General features: G+C 42.1%; 1 protein-coding gene across 4 annotated transcripts in view; it reads right to left on the minus strand.

The window, feature by feature from the left end:
- LOC135100814 (uncharacterized) overlaps window positions 1-20,623 on the minus strand; it is a 186,700-nt gene extending 166,077 nt beyond the window's left edge. For 2 of the 4 annotated variants that reach the window (XM_064004161.1, XM_064004162.1), the window contains exons 1-2: window positions 19,607-20,580; window positions 14,938-15,032 (exon numbers count right to left, since the gene is read on the minus strand). In XM_064004161.1, coding sequence (XP_063860231.1) covers window positions 14,938-15,032; window positions 19,607-19,616 — 105 coding nt within the window. In that variant the 5' untranslated portion in view covers window positions 19,617-20,580. Of the gene's footprint in view, window positions 1-14,937; window positions 15,033-19,606 lie in introns of all 4 variants that reach the window. The other 2 variants (XR_010268927.1, XR_010268926.1) reach the window with 2 other exon arrangements.
- Window positions 20,624-22,166: the final 1,543 nt, after the last annotated feature.

Below are 22,166 nucleotides of genomic sequence, written 5' to 3' on the forward strand. Positions count from 1 at the left end.
TGCCTGGACTGACAAGCTGCTTCTCTGAGAGGCGCACAGCGATAAAGCCACGTCAAGCATCAAACGAGATTTACTCCAAACTCCCCACTCATAAAGTCTGACATCCAGCTCGATTCTAAAATCTATAACCTTTGTGGTCATTATTACCTCGTTCGGGGAAAGAGGAAAATAGGTTCACATGTCTTGTGTCCTACCACAGATAGATCACAAGTATTTGAGAGTTTCACTGTTCGTATTACAATGACATATACTATAACGCGCGCACACACACACACACACACACACACACACACACACACACACACACACACACACACTCACTCACTCACTCACTCACTCACTCACTCACTCACTCACGCACGCACGCACGCACGCACGCCATGCTGTTGAAAAAAAAAGTAGGGGCGTCAATAAAAAAAATGTACTTGTTTGCACTGTGTTGGACTCGAGTCCAGCACATACTCGTACTTGGACTCGAGTTCAAGATTAAAACAGAGTACCTGTACTTATACTTGGACTCGTGATATTGTAATGTAACAGTACTCGTAACTAAGTATAAAATAATGTACTCGAAAGCAAGACTGGCAGATGCACGCCCTGCCTCAGCTCCTTCAGTCAGGCAACATACCTCCCATGAAGAATAAACAATCTCTCAAGCTTTTTAATCCTCAAGACTTCAGATTAGTTTCATCAGACGTCACGCCTGGCCATGGACTTTCTTTGAAGAGAGGCAAACGCTGAAAAGTACGAGTGACGCAGACCTGGTGACTGATTTCTCCTGCTGTGGTGTTGTGACGGTGGTGAGATGCCTCGGTGTATCCATATGACTGGCTCCGGAAACAGTTTGAAAGAAAACCCTACCTTTAATTAATTCTCGTGATCATAATTTCATGTCAGGTAAAACATTCGTACCCAATTAACAATTCATACAAGAAATTGATGACAGACTCTGGTTAACAAAGTGCCGTCATTATGAATTTCAGGATAATTTATCCCAGCATAATCATTCTGTTTCCAGGGATCTGCCACCAGACTTCTGCTGTACATTAAATAAGCTGCCACAGTACACGTACAGAGTGCCCAACCTGAGATAAATTATGAAGTGGGGTAATTTTGTTTCTCCGGTAAGGTAATGGGAAAGAAAAGAACTATTTAACTAAACGTACGTGTTAATACTTGGGATAACTTCCGGCATATAATGGCTGCTGCACAAGTTACCTTTGCGGTGCCGCTGTTCACTCATTATTGGAATTTAAAGCCTGCTCGTGCTATTCTGGGTTTAAAAGGGTATCAAAACTTTTTTTTCTTCTGACTGGTATGAGTGACTTTCATAATTTTTATTTTTTACCGGTTCTTCTTGTGCTTAGCAGCTTGTCAAGATTTACATTTGCCTCCATTCTACATTAGTGAGTCCGTAAAAGTCAGATAAATGTACAACATCATTTACACTTTCCGTCCCTCTCTCTTCATGCTTTATATCCCAGTGACAGCAGCGTCTGCTCTTCAGGCGACACTGAATCAACTCATGGCAACTGGTCTTTTCCACTCTATAAAACCTGTTACTGTGTTACTGTGCCAAGGACACCAAAACTTACAGTGGGCAACTAAAGACAAACACCGAGTCACTGGCTGGGAAGTGTGCCTCGCTGCACTGTGGCGTGTCAAAGTTTTGTAATTACATCACTCATCGTGTGGACTCAGCGACTTTGTACTGACAGCTTAATGCCTCGATAACTCTACTAAGGGAGCCCTTTAGTGGCCAACCAGCCGGAACTCGGAATCGGATACAAAAACGACAGCCATCAAAGTTTCACAGCCGTCTCAGTGATCATGTAAGCTCAGCCAATTTCCAATGCCGGTCTAATCCTTCGTAATTCTATCACGGAGCATTCATTTCGTCAGCCGGGGAGAGAAACACATATAAATAGCAGCTTCGATAAATTTGTTAGGTTTCCTACGATTTGATAAAGTCTTCCCTGATATTTTTTTCTTTTTGCTCCATAGTCATCTCTAAGCATCATACTGACAAAAACTGCTAACTATTCTTTCAATTCGATTTTTCTTCTTTCTTGTCGATGTTTCTTAAAATTTCGTTGCTTTTAGTGCTGTAAGGTGTTCATATCGCAGTAAAAGGGTTAATAATCACGTAACGATATTAAGTTTGTAGAAATAAGGTTAACCAAGACGGGCTGGAATAGAGGGGGCAGATGGTAGAAATGCTAGGGAAGTCTGGAAAGGAGAAAGCAGTTGTCCTGCAGCAGAGTCATAAAGGCTGATGTTGATAGTGAATAGTGATCGTATAGAGCTAAAACTTTTCAAGGACAACATACTTATAACTTAACTTTTCCCAATGGAGCTTCCCGGCCGTGAAAGAGACACAGCGCAGGAAATGATACACAGAAGATAAGTGTGAAGAGCTGAACAAAGAAGGGATGACGCTGCGCTCATTCAAAACAGTGACTGGTTGCAAAAAGATGAATGAGACAAACTTAAGCTGTGAGAGAGAGAGAGAGAGAGAGAGAGAGAGAGAGAGAGAGAGAGAGAGAGAGAGAGAGAGAGAGAGAGAGAGAGAGAGAGCAGATGGGGGTGAAGAAAAAATCCACTACACCCCAAGAACTTCCTCCATTAACTTCCGGTTTTTATTCGCCGCCGTCTGTGTTCCGTGTCCGAAACTAAAATTTAAGAGATTCTGAGAAGCGCTGCAGACACCTCATTACTTATTTATATGACAATGCACTTTTACCAGGACACGGAAGGCCAGCAACACGCCATGGGAAAACGACCCTTCCGAGACACTAATTCCTGCAAACAATACCAGACACCAACATCACCAACACTTATCCTTCTATTTTAGATGATCCTTTTTGATCTTTCTGTAGGGACTGGCAATTCAGTGGCTTTTTTTTTTTTGTTCTTTTTGTTGACCTAGTACTTTGGTCTGAGCGAGTGCCAAATTGATCGGGGAGCCTCACTCAGAAAGCCGATATGTACCCAAACGTAAGTCAGTGAGGCGAGGAGGGAAGAGCAATTGGGCATATAATGGGAAAGCGAAACGAGCACGAGGCGAAGTACTGATAAAAAGAAAGACACGAACGGAGGGTATCTGTAGGTGGCAGGAACTTCTTGGCGACAAGTTTTCCTGCCACAAGTTTCCAGGTTTTCTTTGGGTGTAGCAGAGCAGGGAGGAAATTATTACGTGGTACGAGGACAAGACACCGCGGCGGGAGTGTTGGTGGTCGAGCACAAGTCATTGGGTACTGATGGACGTTTTATGTAAGTACCTCGGGGAGGAGGGGAGGGGTTCATTTTCTCGTTGGTCGTGTCTTTTGCTTAATTTACTTTTACTGAGATTACTTTGGACCAACTAATTCCACAACTGTATATACCATGTATTTCTGTAGTCAATAAGAAAAAAATATATATATTAATTTACTTATCTATCTATCTGTCAGTCTGTCTATTTGTTTGTTTGTCTACCTATTTATGTGTGTGTTTTCCGACATAAAAAGCCATTAATATCTCAAAACAGCAAAAACAAAAAAAAATAAAACAATCACTGGCAAGCTCTGAGTTGATAGTATTGGCTGAGAAAACAAGAGGCTTAGGAACAAAAGAAAAAAATTGTGAGGAAAAAATAAAATGTTTGTGTGTGCAGTTCTCTGAGGAAGCTAAATAAGAGAGAGAGAGAGAGAGAGAGAGAGAGAGAGAGAGAGAGAGAGAGAGAGAGAGAGAGAGAGAGAGAGAGAGAGAGAGAGAGAGATGAAAGAATGGAATTATAAAGAAATGAATATCTAACGCAGTACAGAAAAATAAGTACTAAGAACCACAATTTCTTTCAAATTAACCTGAGGAAGCAAAACAAGCAACGGAAAAGTAGAAAACAAAAAGTAAAATAAAAAAATGTCAGCTATTTATTTTTTATATGCAAATAAGCCAGAAAGAGCAAAATCTTGCAAAAAAAAAAAATAAAAAAAAAATTCGTGGCTTTATTCATATAAAAGAAGACGGGAACTAACAAACAAACAGGTACAGTAAAAAAGAAGAAAAGGAAAGGAAGTGATGCATGCTGTGCGAACCAATCCCCTAAAGACCTAACACACTTAAACAAGAAAGAAAAAAAAGATCCCAGAAGAGACTCGGGACACGGAAAGCCCATCGCCTGACGCTGGGCTGCGGGACGCCTGACCAGCCTGCTCGCGTGAGGCTGTCCTGCATTTGTTTTTATTGGATCGTGGGACGTGAGGGTGGGGCCAGGCAACAACAGGGGAGGGAACAGGGACAGGGGTAGAGAAGAGGAAGTGGAGGGAAAGTGGGAGAGAAAGGGGGAGAGAGAATCAACATGACTCTCCTCACTCACTGTGTCTGTCTCGACTCAATGCAAATTCAGACGTCCACAAAACTCAGCTGAATTTCTTACAAAAGCTCCTCCGCCGCCTTAACAAAAATAAGTATACCGATTCCAATGCACATAAAAAAGAAGCTTTTTTCCAAGTTAGTATAGAAAGCCGAATGGTTCAGGCACTTCCACACATGAGCCTTTGTGTAATGACTGGCCTCGCAGGGTGTAAGGCTCTAATCTGAAAAATAATGACAAAATTTGCGTAAAATAATAACACTAATGTGACAGAAACTGGTCATGCCTGCAAGTACAGACGGATGAAGAGTATGAGAAAATGAAAATACACTTTTTCTTTTCTTGCTGGCCTTGAAATACTGCTTTCGTTTTCGTCTTTGTCAGGGCAGGTGGTGGTCTTGATGTCACCCCCTCCCCGTCTTTCTCTCCCTCTCCTGCACCACAGAGCTCCTTGACATCATGGCGTGGGCGCTATCCATTACAGTGTCATTCAATGACAAAGCATCTGCGCAGTATTTCTTTATTTTTTCATATCTTTTTCGAGACCATTGTTATCCGTCGTGCAACTCCACTGTCTACGTTTTTGGGTGACAATCCTTTTTAAATTCATACTCCTTCAGGCAATTTTATGAGGAACACTGATGTACGGAAATATTAAAAATCAATCATCGTTCCCTACTGGATTAGGTGTTTGATACGTCTTCCCGCTCATCAACCTCGCCTCTAGGTATATTCATATCTATGAGACGGCCATTTAGTAAACTAAATACTCTACATAATTTTCTTTTTCGCCCGCCAAAGCCGTCCCTACTTCCATAGTCCATACCTGTGAAACAACTGAAATGAACAATTCCTAAAAAAAAAAAAAATCAGTAGCTAAGACAAATCACCCTCCTCAGCCACGCTCTCCAGACCTCTTAATGGAGCTGCGGAATTTTGTTTTCTTTATTTTCCGGTCGGGAGGAATGCCCTTCAGGGGGACGAGAGTTAACAATTAATATTCATGATAACATTATCAAACTACGTAATAGACCCGCCATCTTCCCTCCCGCCCTGCCTCGCACCACTCACATGACTGCCCTGTAATTATCAACACAGTCATCCTCACTACATTATCACTACTACTATCACCACGTCTATCAACACCACCACCTCTGCCACTACTACCATCATCGCCACCATCGCATATGCCACTATCACCACCACCACCACTACCATCACCACCACTAACAGTACAACTAGCAAACATTATCATCACCATTACGACAGCACTTACATTCAATATCTTTCTTAAACATCTCAAACCTCATCCGCACCATTCGTACTGACACACACACACACACACACACACACACGGAAAGATGTCGCCCTAAGTAAAGCTCAGCGCCGCCATTATCCTCAACAAGTAGGCCACGCCGCTCCACAAAAAGCCTGGGGTGGTGGCGGTGCAGGCACGAACGGGGACACTTCCTCAGGCACCCTCAGCGGCACTCGAGGAGGAGAAGCTTAGGCGGCTGCAATTCTTATAATGAATTCGGCTTTTCTGCGACTGTTCAGAACTTTTCACATCAGTGGTTGTCTGTTTAACTTACCGTCTCTTCTTACTCCTCACTCCAAGGCTCTATTATTCCGGAGCAGAAGGACGTCACGCCGCGTCTCCGCAGTTTCCGCGGGTGTGCTGAGATTATTAAACTTCCCCACTGCTATAGAAACTTGTGGCTCCAGCTTTCTGGGCGACATGACTCCTTGGCGCTGGAGTTATCCTGGACGAGCGGCGCAGCGTTCACAGGTATCTCGGAAGAATCGCTGAAAGATCACCCTTTCTTATGAACTCCACCGCTGGGCACTTCAGATGCTGCATGGCGTCTTTAACCTTAACTTTCTAATTATGGCTTTTCATGGTAATTAATATGGTGCAGTGCAAGCTCAGAGTGTAACTTCTAAAGGTACCATCAATAAAAAAATTTTTAAAAAAGATCGAGTAAAGTAAGCTTTTCCAATACCTGTAATTTCATTTATTCATTTATCTATCTTATTTATTTTCTTTTCCTTAATAAATTCATGTATGATTACTTAGACAACAGGAATCATTAGCAATTAAATGATAAGTAATCATTCTCGGCTGCTATCAAACTCTTACAATCGCCACGCCAGCACACAGCAAAGCAATATTCCACTAGTTTCCCGCCGCCTCGCTGCTTCCCCTCACCGGGCGTCAGCTGGGGCAGCTCCGTGTCAGTACTGCGGGCTGATCGTTCCATCAAATCTGACAGCACGAAAAACCTCCATTTTATCTCCACGGCGTCCACACCCAACCGCGACGCTGCTGCTTAAGTGACGCCCTGACGTGCTCCCCTCCCTGCCACTTTCCTACTCGTTTTGAGTCGGCACGTGAAAGGTATATTAGTATTTTCCATCACATCCTCGCCCCTCTCGCGCCCTCCACCATCGTTTATAGCAAAAAAATCATCATCATTTTTACAGTGAATTTTCTACAAGTTTGTGAGGGTTTGTTGCTTTCTTTCTTTCCTCTACAATGGAAATAGCACACACACACACACACACACACACACACACACATACTTTACCTTTCTCAAACGCTATTTCTTTCGTACACAAAACGAGGCCCCTTTTTCAAAACTAGAACATTTTTTCCCTCCAGAGAGAGAGAGAGAGAGAGAGAGAGAGAGAGAGAGAGAGAGTCGGGCATCCAGAAACTGAGGCGAACATTCACAAACATAAACAAGCACAAACACAAAGAGGGGTCAGCTGGGGACATAAATCAGCTGTCGGGTGAAGGAGGCGTCAGGGTGAGGGATGAGGAGGCAGGGAAGTGCGGTGAGGGAGAAAATACGCCGGGGATCAGGGAGGAGATAATCACGAGAATGGAGGGAGAAAGAAGGGAACAGAGACCGAAAGAAAGAATACTGGCAAAAAAATAAAATAAAATAAAATACTTGAAAATGTGATACTGAGTTTGGACGGAGGGGAGAAAAGAAAAAGGGTGGATTTAATTTTTTTAAGGATCCAAGGAGGGCTGATAGGGAGTTGGGAGGCGTTACGTAGACCCTTCTGTCTATCCCCGAGGTGGTGACGGTGTTCGGTGGCCCTTTTCCTCTCTGAATTTACGTGCTAACAATGGATTCTTTTCACCTCGGCGTCACACCCCTCATCTCCCTGCACCACCTTTCTCCTCTAACCCGCACACGTGACCTCACCTTCTTCTCGTCCCTCCTGCCTCCGAAATGTGTGCAGTGTCAAGGTTTTCTTCAGGCATTTTCAACTTTCTTCCTCTCCTTTTTTTATGCACGAGTAATTAGGTTACCCTCTTGTCCCTCCGGCGATTACGGCACACGCGAGACACGGAAGCGCCTCTTGGATGGGACGGGCGACACACACACACACACACACACACACACACACACACACACACACACACACACACACACACACACACACACACACACACGGGGAAGCTAGCAATATGCAACATCACCCAGCAAACGCCTCAACACACACCGACAGACGCGCCAGACACTTCAAAGGCCGGGCGGTGATGGGGGCGCTAAAAGGAGGCAAAACTGAATACAATGAATAAGGTGCAGAAAGTTAGTTCAGCTGAAAATACACCGAAGGAAGGAGCACAGGGTTAAAGGACGGCGAGGTGCGGAGAGTTATGTACCTCGCTGGGAGTCGTATCCAAAAAAGAGAGAAAAAAAAATAGGTCTGGTTAAAGGTGATAGTCTTGTAGTTTATTTTACTGCTTATAAAAGGAAACTGACCATGGGCTGTAAGGTAAAAAGAATACGGAGATATGAAAGGAAAGTCTGCTAGTTGGTGCTTCTGAAAATAATCGAGGTACAGATGGTTCAATAATGTGAATATAAGTGAAGTTTTAAATGCCTTAGAAAATAACGTTATTTAAAACAAACCATACACAGAAATACACACGCATACCTTAAGAGCGAAACAAATAAGCAAATATATCAGTAAAATAAGTAAATAAAATAAAAGAATTAACTAAATAAATGGGTAAATAAATACAACAAAAATGGTAAATAAACGTAAATAACCAAACAAATAAATAAAGATATGAAAAGATGTTTCAACAAACAAATAGGCACACACACACACACACACACACACACACACACACACAAAGAACACTTTTAATATTGAATATATGTTGTCCCAAAATTTACGTCAGACTCGCCCCTTTCACCGCGGCGGCAAAACCGATGACGTCTCAAAACAAGCACGTAAACATCGAGGAGGCCAAAGGTCGCCCCGCCCAGTGATGTGTCAAACTGTGGACCTAAATGGATAGCGTGTCAGGCGGTCCAGCAGAGCCATTAGTTGTATGGAGATTCATGTGTAAACTCTCCCTCCTATGTGGGCCAAGATCCGATCCTGTACGGGGTTATTGTGTGTGTGTGTGTGTGTGTGTGTGTGTGTGTGTGTGTGTGTGTGTGTGTGTGTGTGTGTGTGTGTGTGTGTGTGTGTGTCTGTGTGTGTGTGTGTGTTTTGTGCGTGTGTGCGCGCTTCAAGGTCGTCCCCAAACAATTCTCGTAAAAAGTCACAGCAAACGAAAAAGAAAGAAAGAAAAAAAAGAAAAAGAAAAAAAGAAAGAAAAACAACCTGTCTTTGGTAGCATGTGTTTGGTTACAGAGCAAATATGAAATAATTTTTGAAAATGTCAAACATATGACAAGATTGTATATTTGCCTGACCTTTTATTCTACTATCTGTGTACGCTGGTGGGTGGGTGAGTGGGAGGATGGCGCTCTCTCTCTCTCTCTCTCTCTCTCTCTCTCTCTCTCTCTCTCTCTCTCTCTCTCTCTCTCTCTCTCTCTCTCTTACAATTTATACCACACAACTTGGCGTCACAGTATACAGCTTTTCAGAAAGGCATTAAGACCTTCATGATGAGACGCCAAAAGTACAACAAGAAACTCCTGGAGCCGCATAACCTTCCTAGGCGTGGCTTCCCTCTCCACTCCCACCCAGAGGCGCCTTCCATACGACCCATCCCTGTCATGCCTCACTTTCTGCCATTCCCCTAAACGCCTCTCACGACTTCACACTCCCTATGGTCTTCCCTACGGTGCAGTCATTGTTAGAAGTCCAGTAACCTGCTGCACTCTCTCACACTTGACCTTGCTTTAATCTGCTGACGCTCTCCTTACAAAACCAGATGATTTGATGGATTCGCAGTGGATCAGAGGACTTGGGCTTGAAGCAGAACTCTAAACGCGAAAGGAAGGAAAGGAGTGAGGTATGTTGCACGATTTTTGGCCATGATTGTATCTCCTTTGCGTTCTCCTTCCAGCCCTTCCTTTTTTCCAGCGACCTCCCTCACTCCCTCCCTCGTGAACTCGACCCTCTCTCCTCCTCCTCTCTCCTCCTCCCCAGCTTGCCAGTGGGTGATGCTTCCGTCTAGCCAAAGCGCAAAATGAGAAAATGTGAGACAAAATTAATAGAGCCATTAAGGAAAGTGGTGATCCTGCTCTTTGTGATGCTTAACTGACTTCTTACTTAACCGCGCGCCATTACTTTTCTCTTCATTTTCTTTCTAACGCTGTTCATATTTCTTCTTTCCCTTTGTGCTGGATGGAGTTTACATGTAGCCTTTTTTTTTTTATTATGTACTTGCGCTGTCACTCGGAGCAGGTTTTAAAGGGTTGCTCGGCCACGAAAAAAAAATAAATAAATAAATAAAAAAAAGTTCTGCATTCACCAAGGTTTATGTTCCCCTGTTGCCGTTCTGCCAGCCGTCGCACCTCAGCCTACCTTTGCCATCCCATCAGTCAGTCCCGTCAATTCGCCACCTGTTGTTACATCACCAGTCCTTCATTCCGTCACTTATTATCCCGCTGTCCCTTCACTCTCATCTTATCTGTTCGTCATCCTTGTGTGTTTGATGTGTCAAACTGTCATCATTGCATCTGTTATCCCTTCACTTCACCCCACCAGTTTGTCACTCCATTAGCACGTGAAACCATTAATAAGTCTGACCCATCCACGAAACATAACAACAACCCTTTAAAATATTAAGCAGAAACGACATACAATGAATATAACAAACTGATTTACATGTACTTATTAAGTGTGTGTGTGTGTGTGTGTGTGCGTGTGTGTGTGTGGGCTCTACTCTTCACACTACTCAGCTGTATTACCTTCTAACAAAAGACGAGTAAAAATAGCTAAGTATCGAGTCTTTCGTGGCCCTTTTACTTATTGAGCCATAAAACAGCGCCATCATGTCCCTGCCGCCCCGCCACCCAGACAACGACCCATGCTGATGGGGCTGGAAGAGGCGCGGCGCAGTCTGGCCTTCCCGTCCTGAGTGATGAATTATACCTCGTCATGTGAGGAGCTAAATAGAACGTCTAGAATAATCACTGTAAGTTCTTAATTACAACTTTGCCCATTAGCTTCGGGTGGCTTGTTTCCGCCAGGGTGTCTAGGATCCCTCTCCGGCCCTCCTCCCTCCCTCCCACTCGCATCATAGCTTGTTAAGTCCTCCTCTCCCCCTCCCAGGCTGCCTCGCGCTGATCCACTCCGCGTCACTGCCTCACATAACACGTGTCGATATGGCCAGCACTGGTCGGGAGGCACGGCTGCGAGTGTTAAGTAGTAATAGTAGTGTGAGGGATGCGAGGCGACAGCAGAGGGAATGAGCGAGCCATGGTGATGCCTTGCTGCCCCACCTGCTGCTACTCATTACACATTACATAAGGGAATTAGAGATGCAGTATGCCTGGTATTAATTACTCTGTCCCACTTTAGTAGTACTATACCAATATAAAAGAACACAAAGGGAGAACGAACATCAACAGAGTCATTAGATTTTTCATGACATACATTACACTATATAATCTAAGCACGAGACGTTGAATAGTAAAGTTCAAGGTTCCTCTCCATTATGCTATGTTTTCTCACGTTTTATCTAATCTTCAATGAAAAAAAATACCTATCAATACTAAGTGTTTCATTCAGTCAGCAAATACCCCTGCAGTTTCTTGCTAAAAACTGCAGCACATGGGAGCCTATAGTCTATATGAAACTGTCCCTCCTTTTTCATGAAGACTACAGAATGTACCGCCGTGAAAGCTGGGACAGAAATCAGTGGATGTGAGGTTACAGGGGAGGCGAGGGACATCAGGGAGATAGAAATGCATTCAAGAACATGACGAAAAGAAAAGAAATAAGAACACGGACACGAATATGGAATCCATAAAGGAACAAAGAAGGATAGAAACAGGAGGAAAACGGCATCGAAAGAAAGAAGTTTTAAGGAATGCATGACCGAGGACAGATACAAAGGATAAGAAAAATCAAGACGGAGGAGACATCAAGGGCAGCATGTACTCGTAAATCATTCCTTCCTCTCCATCTTCCCCACCCTCCATATATTTCAACTTGGCTGTGGATGCGGATGTCGTAAAAATAAGAAAATACATAAAAACAACGATAAGCTATGTGTGGAGGGCACGGACGGAGGGGCGACGCTGCTAACAACATATCTCCTCCTCACCCCAAAACCATCCCGGAACAAGTAATTAAGTCGCTAATTACTGAGGTGCCCCAAGCGTGAAATTATCTCCCTTCCTCCTGCCACCCCTGTTGTACTACTATATCCTTCGCCTCATCCCCTTCATAATGTTCCTCGTTGCCATACATGCATATTGCTATCACTTCCTTTCTTCCTCTACTACTGAGCGCCACGAACTGAACTGCCTGCCGCGTCTCTCACTCGCCCGCTCGCTGTGATCTTGCATGACGTAATGGAGAGAGGTTAGGGGTTGGGATTCATTGCTGTTTTTATTCTCTCTCTCTCTCTCTTTCTCTCTCTCTCTAAACCATGACATGCTTCACCATACAGAACGTTCGCAGCAGGGTGGTGTTTTTCACCTCATTCATGCAAGATGTGATTTTATACATGCATGACAATACACCGAGGTTAAAGATGAGAAATCATAGCGTCATCTCTATTCCTTCACCTTCCTACACGATGGAATGCTACACAGGGAACGCTGACACCTGGCAGGAATACCTCGTCTCTTTCATGGGACGTGTCATCTTACACACGGCATAGGGTGAAATTAGGAAAAGAGGATTTATTATTTTATTTATATTATTTCCTCTTCTTACACAACGGAATGTTTCTCAGTACAGAATATTAAGAACTGGGGAGAATTTCTTTACCCCTCCCATGTAATCTTGAGTCCTACACACGTCATAAAAGGGTAACGCTACGAAGAGAGATTGATGATTCAATTTCTATTCCTTTCTTTTCTCCTCCTATATAACGGAATGCTACAAAACAAAAAGCTTTCAAAAATGTTTGGCGTACTGATCTCCCTTCTAAAAACTATGATCTTGCACGCGATAATATGATGAGGTGAATTTTGAGAAGACTGGAATTAATCATCTTGTATACATTTTTTTATCCTCCTGCACAACGGAATGCTCCAGTGAACAGAACGTTAGGAAAAGGGCGGAATTTTTCATCTGAATAATAGAACTTGTAATCCTATACGCCACATAATAGGATAAGACTAAGGGATAGGAATTCATAGTTACATTTCTATTCCGTTCCTTGTTTTCCTATACGACGAAATGCTGCTTAATACAGAAAACATTTAATGGTGTGTGGAGTACTGATCTCGCTCAAGGAACCTGTGATCCTTACACAATATGATAAAGTGAAGGTCGGGAGTGGGGATTCATCGCTTTGTGTCTCCTCTTCCACGATGAAATTCTGGAGCTGCATCCCGGCCAGGTGACCAGCAGAAAAGTAATCAGGTGTGTGGCGCGGCACGGAAGGTGAGCCTCGCAGGTTAAGTAATGCTTGGACAGATTAATTACCCACCTCGATGTGTGATTTATAGTGGTTCACGTTGCTTCGCTTCGTCTTGTACTTTACCTCATACATGAAATTAATGGTTGATGGTTATATTATCCATTATTCCTGTCATGTTATTTTCTGCTTTTTTTTTTATTTGTCATCTGATGTATAAGTATTGATTTCTTTATTACACATAAGCTATTATTATCATTGTTACTACTACTATTACTACTACTACTACTACTACTACTACTATTGTTGCTGCTGCTGCTGCTGCTGCTGCTGCTTTTGCTGCTGCTGCTGCTGCTACAACTACTACTGCTACTTCTGTGTTGGTATTGGTGACTGTGATAGTGACGGTGACTAATTAAACGTAACCTTTTTTTTTTTTTTTTTATCTGCATATTTTCTTTCTCATTTTCCTGGCGGTGAATCTCAAAGTAAGATCGAAAAGACGCAACAAACGCATGAAACCTGCGTGAAAGACTATGATAGGATGTCCATGTATATATTATAAGTTCAATTTCTTTATGCTATTATTATCATTATTGCTACCATTTATCAATATATATATATATATATATATATATATATATATATATATATATATATATATATATATATATATATATATATATATATATATATATATATATATATATATATATATATATATATATATATATATATATATATATATATATATATATATATATATATATATAATTTGTATGTACAACGCCTCTCGTTCCCCTTTTTTTTTTTTATCACTCCATAGGTGGCGTCCGGCACGCCCCCTCAGTCAGTCAGCGGCTGGCATCTGGGCCGTTTAGGATTACTCTGTACTTGGCAGTCTATTATACTGGGAGATATTTTACGCAGTGTTTGTTGTTATCCCAGGATTTGGACATTACCACATGTGCTAGCTCAACCCCTAGCACATGACATCCATCTGCCTACTCAGTTCAAACTCTTTGGCCTTCAGAATCGATTGGGTCACGTGAGGCACTTGGGTTTACATTCCCGAAATTATACCAAGAAGCACATTAGTGGCAAACCCGCAACGGAAAACCAGCATGTGTGGGACAAGAGTGCTGACTACACATAAGCTCGGAGCTCGAACCCAGGAGAGGTGTACCTTGGCCACAATAGCCGTTACCTCCTGTACTTAAAAAAATATATAAATAGATAAATAAATAAATAAATAAATACAAAAATTTAAAAAAATTTCGAAACACATTTCAGCTCAACTGAAGAGAGTTTCATCATAGATGCCTTTGTACGGAACAAGAATACAGGGAATACAGGGTGAGGGGGAGGCCATTTATATAAGAAAAGAAAAAAAAAAAAAAAAGAGGAAAATAGTAAATAGTACATAACGAATTGGATTTTCGGAAATAGGCTAAGATGCTCAAAAAATTTACTTAAATTCTTTCAAAATACGCGGCATCTTCTAGTGATATTTTTTTTCCTGTGACATTTATCCCCCTCGCCATTTCTTTCGAGGACCGCAGGTCTCACTTGCATGAAGATCACACACTTACAAAATTATTAATGAATATCGAATATAAATTGATACTGAATAATTAATACAAATATTAATTAATATTTTTGATACTTACATATAAGCTGCTCTTACAATAAATTAGTAACGAATATCAATGCAATAACTTATTTATGCATGTTAAAGGTGGCACTTCACCAGCACCGGTGTGGGGAAGGCGTGACTCACCTTCTGCCGCGTGAACCCTCTGCGGCATCCAGGCGACTGTCCGCATGGGGAAGGTACGCAAGAGGCAGGCACGCAGGGACGACGCACGTGGTTTTCTGTTGATGAAACACAATAGAACTTAGCCGATGGCAGCCATAATTCTTTTCACACACACACACACACACACACACACACACACACACACACTCACACACACACTATCTCGTTCTTAGTAAAAACACCAAATGCAGTCTTACAAATGTTTTGAATGTGAAGCGATAATTGAACAGAGCTTAAATGTGTCAACAAACAGGGGCTCTGTGGCCTCAAGACGTGCCGGCGAACAAGTAAACACAACACCGGAAAGGCTGAACAACTGACTTTTAAAGTTGCTTGACACTTGACAGCGTAGTTTTCTAGTCGGAAGAGTATTTCTGACAATCTTCATATCGTATAATATATCTAAGCCTTTATTCCAAAGACCAATCCACCATCTGTTTCTGCGGGATAAACATAATGAATTCAACGAATGACTGATTTTAAGAGACCACGACAATAAAGTTCCACAGCGATCCGTAAAAAAAAAAAAAAAAAGAATTAATACTGACGTAATAAATGAACCGAACAAGTATTTCACCGCACCTAATATATAAACGTTACGTAAAGTGTCACAAAGTAATGGTGTCGATAGAACAGCCAGTGTGTGACCAGTCTGCGTCAGTGTGCCCTTGAAAAGCCTACAGTGCACGTTAGACATACAAGCCAAAGTTGTAGTGATCAACTAACCACGTGTTTCGAAACGCTTTGGTGTCTCGTAAGTACAATTTTCAAAGGCCACAGAGACGTAGAATCGAATTTTGTGGGTATATGTCCAATTGATGAGAGAAAATTCTTATTAAACTACAACTACACTCAAGAAAATACCCTTCACAACCCCAATAACGTCCACCACAGCCTGTTGAAAGCTGCAGAGATAAGGAGCCGAACATTTTGGGAATGCAGTCCCTGAGCTATATCTGCAGTGCAAGGAAAACTTAAGCAATTTTTATACGTGACATCTGAACCGCAGGGGGCTGTCCACATAGGTGCCTTTGTTGCAGTGGGTTTCAGATCGCCTCAATAAAATAGACCAGTGGAGTTGCGTGCAGCTGAGTGGATGAACCAACGTCACCCCACCGCTACACAAGACGGCGGCCACCCGACACTGCCGAAACCAAACACAATAAAGACTCCGCAATTTCACGACCCGAAACTTGCCGCAAGCCTCCCCGCTGTGCCCACCAACACTTTACTCCATCCCACCTTTTCTCTCTTTCTCTCGGTCACTGTGTCTGACCGCCTCTCTGTTTCTCTTTCTAGCTCCCTCTTTCTCTTCTCTTTCTATACCTTTCTCCCTCTTTGTTTCTGTTCGTCGAGTTTGGGAGAAATCATCCTGTGTATTTTTAGTTTAAAGTAAATGATGCTCCAATCAAGAAATTTAAAACATCGGTGCACACACACACACACACACACACACACACAGTCACACACATGGCGAAGTTCACCACCAGTTTCTATTCCATTCACTTTTACTGACCGCCCTGGTAAACGACCCGCCGGTGCCCCAGGCTGCCTCAGACACACCCCAGACATTCGAGTGCAGTACAGATATTTTTTCCTAATTACATGCAGTATTTCAGACTACTGTGCTCTACTTTTCTCTCCTTTGCTCCCCCCCGCAAGAGTTCGAGGAAATGTGCTGCAGGATGCTTAATCTTAAACTTTTCTGCTGTTTGGTAATGAAATAGAGAGAATCTAAGCCGGTTTATGAAAGTTTGGTCGCCATATCTGGATTACTTTTAATACGCTGTAGTGAGAGTTACTGGGGTTTTCTACCTCTTCTTATGATTCTATTGATAGCTTTACAAGGATTCTGCACACGCAAAAGGGTAAAAAGAAAAATGTGAACCTATCTGACAGGACACTCAACGAAAAGACCTTCCCATTCACCACATAATAATCACCAAGGCTTACGTGGATAGTTATCAACATAAATTTTTCAAGCATTCAACTTTCCCAACGTTTTATATATTCAGATTTCTTTTTTCCGTATGAATATACGTATATTTTCACTTACCAGTGTATGATATTACAAGTTACAGCTATTATACAACACCAGCACCTCACCAGCACCTATATGACGATTCATCCCTTTACGCACTTTTTTTTTGGGGGGGGGAGGGAGCATTGCATATGGTATTCAAGCAGTTACGTTTTGACCCCGCTATGTTCTTGTTGTGTGGGGGAGTTGGTGCTTGCTAGATTTGAAGCACTTTTATAATGGTTATCCTTAAATACTAGTTTTCTTTGATGACCAGTTCCTTTATGGTAAACTTTTCTATTTCAGGACTTGCATCTGTTTAAGAGTTCATGTTGTTTTATTGACTCACTGATTAACGTAGATTAGTGTTTATCATAATCCCGTGTACACACGTCACTGAAGCCATAGTGGTGCGGGACAGACTATACAGGTGGACAGGTGAGGTTTCTGGAGTCCCGCACTAGCACTCCAGATAATTCATAGAAGCCTTCACATACCTGCCTCACAGCCACTACTCCACAGCATAATGTCAAGGTAAATTAACGTGTCTTCAGCATGATGATTTCAACTAAGCAACCATTACAGTGATAGGCTGCAGTAAGAAAAAAAAAAAGCAAAACATTGACCAGAGTTAGTTAATAATCACATTTTTATATCAACTCGGTATCATAATACCAGCCTTTGATAATAGACTGAGTTTGAGGTTCTGTTAAGCAAGATCAAGAGAGAGAGAGAGAGAGAGAGAGAGAGAGAGAGACTACTCATTGATGCTCTTGCTCCTACGTGACAGTGACAACGCTCGGCAAGTTTGTAAACACCCACTCGACCAGTATCTGTTTACGTGTGAGCACGACTTCCGCCCTAACGAAATATTTGGAGGTCACTGCGACAGTCATAACAAACACATCATTTATAACCGTGTAACACTCTAAAGAACATAAACGAAACACTAAGATGTCTTGGTGAATTCACGCTATACAATTCCTAGTGTCATACAAGGCACAATAACTGCTGATCCTTAAAGTGTGTGAATCCTGAAGGACCGCAGCTTGGGTTGGGTGGCTTGGAGCTCCTCACCACTGCCTGTCACAATCACATCTTCATCCATTAACTGAGTCTATCTTATCTTAGCTCACATTTTGCAGTGATGTCAAGCACGTGTTCTTAGTACCACTTTGGTTGTTGTTACCAAAATTACAACCACTATATAAACAAAATGTTTTATTGCAGCTTCGGACACTAGGCAAGAAGCTATACCCGTTCACGTATCTAATATTGATCTCCAAGCTTGTTGTTAATAAAGAAATAAAGTATAATGTCAGTATTGCCTGAAAGTTAAAGTAAAGTGAAGAAGTTATGAGCAAATGATAAAGCCGGACCGGTAAAGCTTTCCATGGTAATAATGCTGACACGAGCTGAGCCTCACTGATCGCTCAGCTGGTGCCAAGCAGCCACGGCACCATCCCACCTGCTCCGTGGCCGCCTGAATGCCGTGTTAACAAATGAAAATACATAATTGTTATTTGCATCTTGTACATTCATTACTATTTAAAATATCTATCATCGACGTGATATTCACAAATACCAGTGAACACAAACACAACAGGTTTTAAAAGCGTTCTGAGGCGCGGCTGACCAATCTGTTGAAGATTATTTAAAGATCTGCTCCCATCACATGGCCTCGAGACGGGCTGGGGAAGCGAGGGACTGAGGATGGGATACAAAGGCATATTATATATATATATATATATATATATATATATATATATATATATATATATATATATATATATATATATATATATATATATATATATATATATATATATATATATATATATATATATATATACAGGGTGTCCCATAAGTTTCCATACATAGGAAAAATTATAAGAAAATATAGAACTATAGAAAAAAAAATTTTAATTTATGTAATATGCTCTACATGACTGCCTTTGTGTTGAAAACACATTTCAATGCGTGGCCTCCAGTGCTGAAGAACACGTTCAAACACATCTGAATTTATGCTTGTAATGGTGTTCGTGATACCATATGTATGGAAACTTATGGGACACCCTGTATATATGCGTTACGTTGCGTGAGTCTTGCCCTCATAGTGGTACTCCATAATCTGATTTATTTTTTAGCTTTTCTGTTTCTTTACTGTCTGTATCTTCTTTGTTTTTATTCTTTCGCTTTCTTATCTGTTGAAATTTATAGATTACTTCTTTACATTCTTCAGTATTAATGAGCTTGTTTTGGTCACTTTTAGCTGGAGTTCTGAACTGATAACGTAACAAAATTTACTTTTATCATACATTTACTCTGTTTCGGGAATCACAAAGCAATATACGAATGTGTTATGAAGTTCATGATAGCTTAATCCACAGTTTCCGATGGTACTAATGTCAAGTTTTCATTTACACATTACATTCGCATATTAAAACAATGAGAGTATAGGAGGAATGCCTGTGGCGTCGTTGTAGGCGAGGCGAGGGATTAGAGGAGAGACGAAAAGTCTGGGAAGGAGGCAGATAAAAAGGAGGGAGGGAGGGAGGGAGGGAGGTAGAAGCCGGGAAAACTTATAGTATGGGAAAGCACGGAACTTACCTAGTGACATGGTATTTTCCTACTTTCTGTTGGTCGCCTCAACACTACTGAGGTAGCTGTCGATGAAATTCCATGTGCTCACAGGATCCTACACTGCAATACTACAATTGTGGTGGAACTCGAGTGAATAAACAAGGGTTCATTTTGACGAGTCGAAATAACTTGGTGGTGGTTCGAAGTGTTCCTCAAGATAGTCTATATTTATTATTTCTCCACCACATTTCAGTTTTCCTACAACTACGTCGTTTGAATATGAGCAAGCTTGTTATACTCCGTGGTGACTCATTAGTACTCTGTTTCTACCAGCGGGGCTGTTCAAACACTAATGATACCGTAATGCGAGCAAGGTGACACAGATGTAGTGCTGCGGAATTATAACATTGGTGAATGATGATGCGTAGAATAACCAGAAAGAGAAGCCAGGGTTGATGAGGGAGGAGATGAGAAAACCAAGACCGAGGGAGGCAAGGAGGGGTGAGGGAATCCCAGACACGGTGAAGGAGGAGCGACGGGGTGGGAGAGGTGAGAGTGGAGGAGCGGTGGGGTGGGGGAGGTGGAAGTGGAGGAGCGGCGGGGTGGGGGGAAGTGGAGGAGGAGCGGTGGCGGTGGGGGATGAGGGTGGAGGCGAGGCGAGGAATCCCAGCCAGTTACTAACACCACGGGACAAGTTTCAGTCAACACGTTCCTGCAGCCACACTTTTGCGACGTTTATCTGCTGCTCCCCGAGGACACGTGTCTTTGGGGATGCCCACGATTTTTGTGTACGTGACTCTAGTCACCCACACTGCAACCCACCAACCACAGTCACTCGGCTCCGCGCACTGCCACCCACCCTATCCATGACGCCCATTCCCGTCCACGCCCACACCTCTGCGGTCCTGATTGGCTGATTAAAGAAATAAATTTTCTGCACTGTTGAATCTCGATTCGATTTATATATTTGCTACTATGGAGATATATATATATATATATATATATATATATATATATATATATATATATATATATATATATATATATATATATATATATATATATATATATATATATAACTTTTCTCTTGTCGTCAAGTACTTCATGTCATGTTTCATTTTGCACGGACACGCTCAGTGATCCTTCGTGTAAAGCCTTAACTCGGGTCATCACTTTCACGATCATGTACTTCCAGGAACTGACACTCAAAAACCTTTGGTGAAATACGTTGGATTTCCCCTTTGAACTTACTTAATTCGTGAAAGTATCATTCTATTTTTGCTTCAGTACTGCTGGTATATCCCCACTTGGGAAACCTGAATGCCTTCCTGTCTATCTGTCTGTGTCTGTCTAGTTGCTTTATGTAGAATACAACCACGTTCCCCCAACATGAAATGAATAAAAAAGAAAAGAAATAAATAGAACTAAAATATGTATAAACAAATAATTAAAACAAACATTTCTTGATGTCAAGAGGCTGTGAGTGATCTGGAGAAACCTAAACACGCATCTTCTTGTTCTCTCTCTCTCTCTCTCTCTCTCTCTCTCTCTCTCTCTCTCTCTCTCTCTCTCTCTCTCTAAAAAGACTGCATGCTTACTCTAACACAATTTACGATTATTTTTTTCGTTGGTAGTGTGTGTGTGTGTGTGTGTGTGTGTGTGTGTGTGTGTGTGTGTGTGTGTGTCAGAACAGTGCATCAAAAATCCTATCAATACACCATACAAACAAAATTAAACCGTCACAAAAGGTTCACACAGGCTGCCTTTTACTCTACACAAACCAAGATCCAGCGCCATTGAATATCACTTAAAAACAAGGCGGTGTTTCATAACGACAATAATAAGACCTGTTTGTAAGTCGTCTCTCCGGGAAACCCAATTGAGCCGTAACCAAGGTCGCCGGCGAGGCAAATGTAATAGTCGGGGTCATTGGACACGTTTTATAGCTGACGGCAACGCATTTCTGTAAGTAATTATTTTCAAGTGTGAGGTTGATCAGGAAATTCCGTCTCTTTCACCATAGAAAAAAATCATGATAGTAAAATCTATCCACAGTCTCGCCAAATACAGGACACGTAGGAAACCAGGCAACCCCAGCACTTGCTCTTCCCGTTGCCAGGACCATAAAGCAAAGATAAAAAAAAATAGTGACGCAAAAAACAGAGGTAACGGTCCTGCTTCAAGAGCACACACCTTACTGTCAACACAAGATCAAGCTGCCGTCTGTCGCCTGCCGATCGAGCGAGGCGTCACCCTGAATGTGACGGAATTCGCACGGTGGATGAGGTAATAGCACAAGACTTTAGATACTACAATAACTGTGCACATCTCATCAAAATACAAACTCATGGAAACGTTTCTTTCACCCAACAAGATATTTTGTCAAGGTGAGACTCAAACTGAGCAATATAACGATCTCAGAGCCTGGTGTGCAGTAAACCAAGCCTGCACGAATTGCTGCTGTGACAAGGAAGATAGAGCTCTCTTTATACTCCTTGCGTTATGGCCTTTCTGTCATTCCGAGTCTGCCATTCCAAGTCAGTCTGGCCCTAATCCTCCTTTACTGCAGGAATGTGAGCACCAGGCA

The sequence above is a fragment of the Scylla paramamosain genome, chromosome 5 (assembly GCF_035594125.1).
Source record: "Scylla paramamosain isolate STU-SP2022 chromosome 5, ASM3559412v1, whole genome shotgun sequence".
NCBI lineage: Eukaryota > Metazoa > Arthropoda > Malacostraca > Decapoda > Portunidae > Scylla > Scylla paramamosain.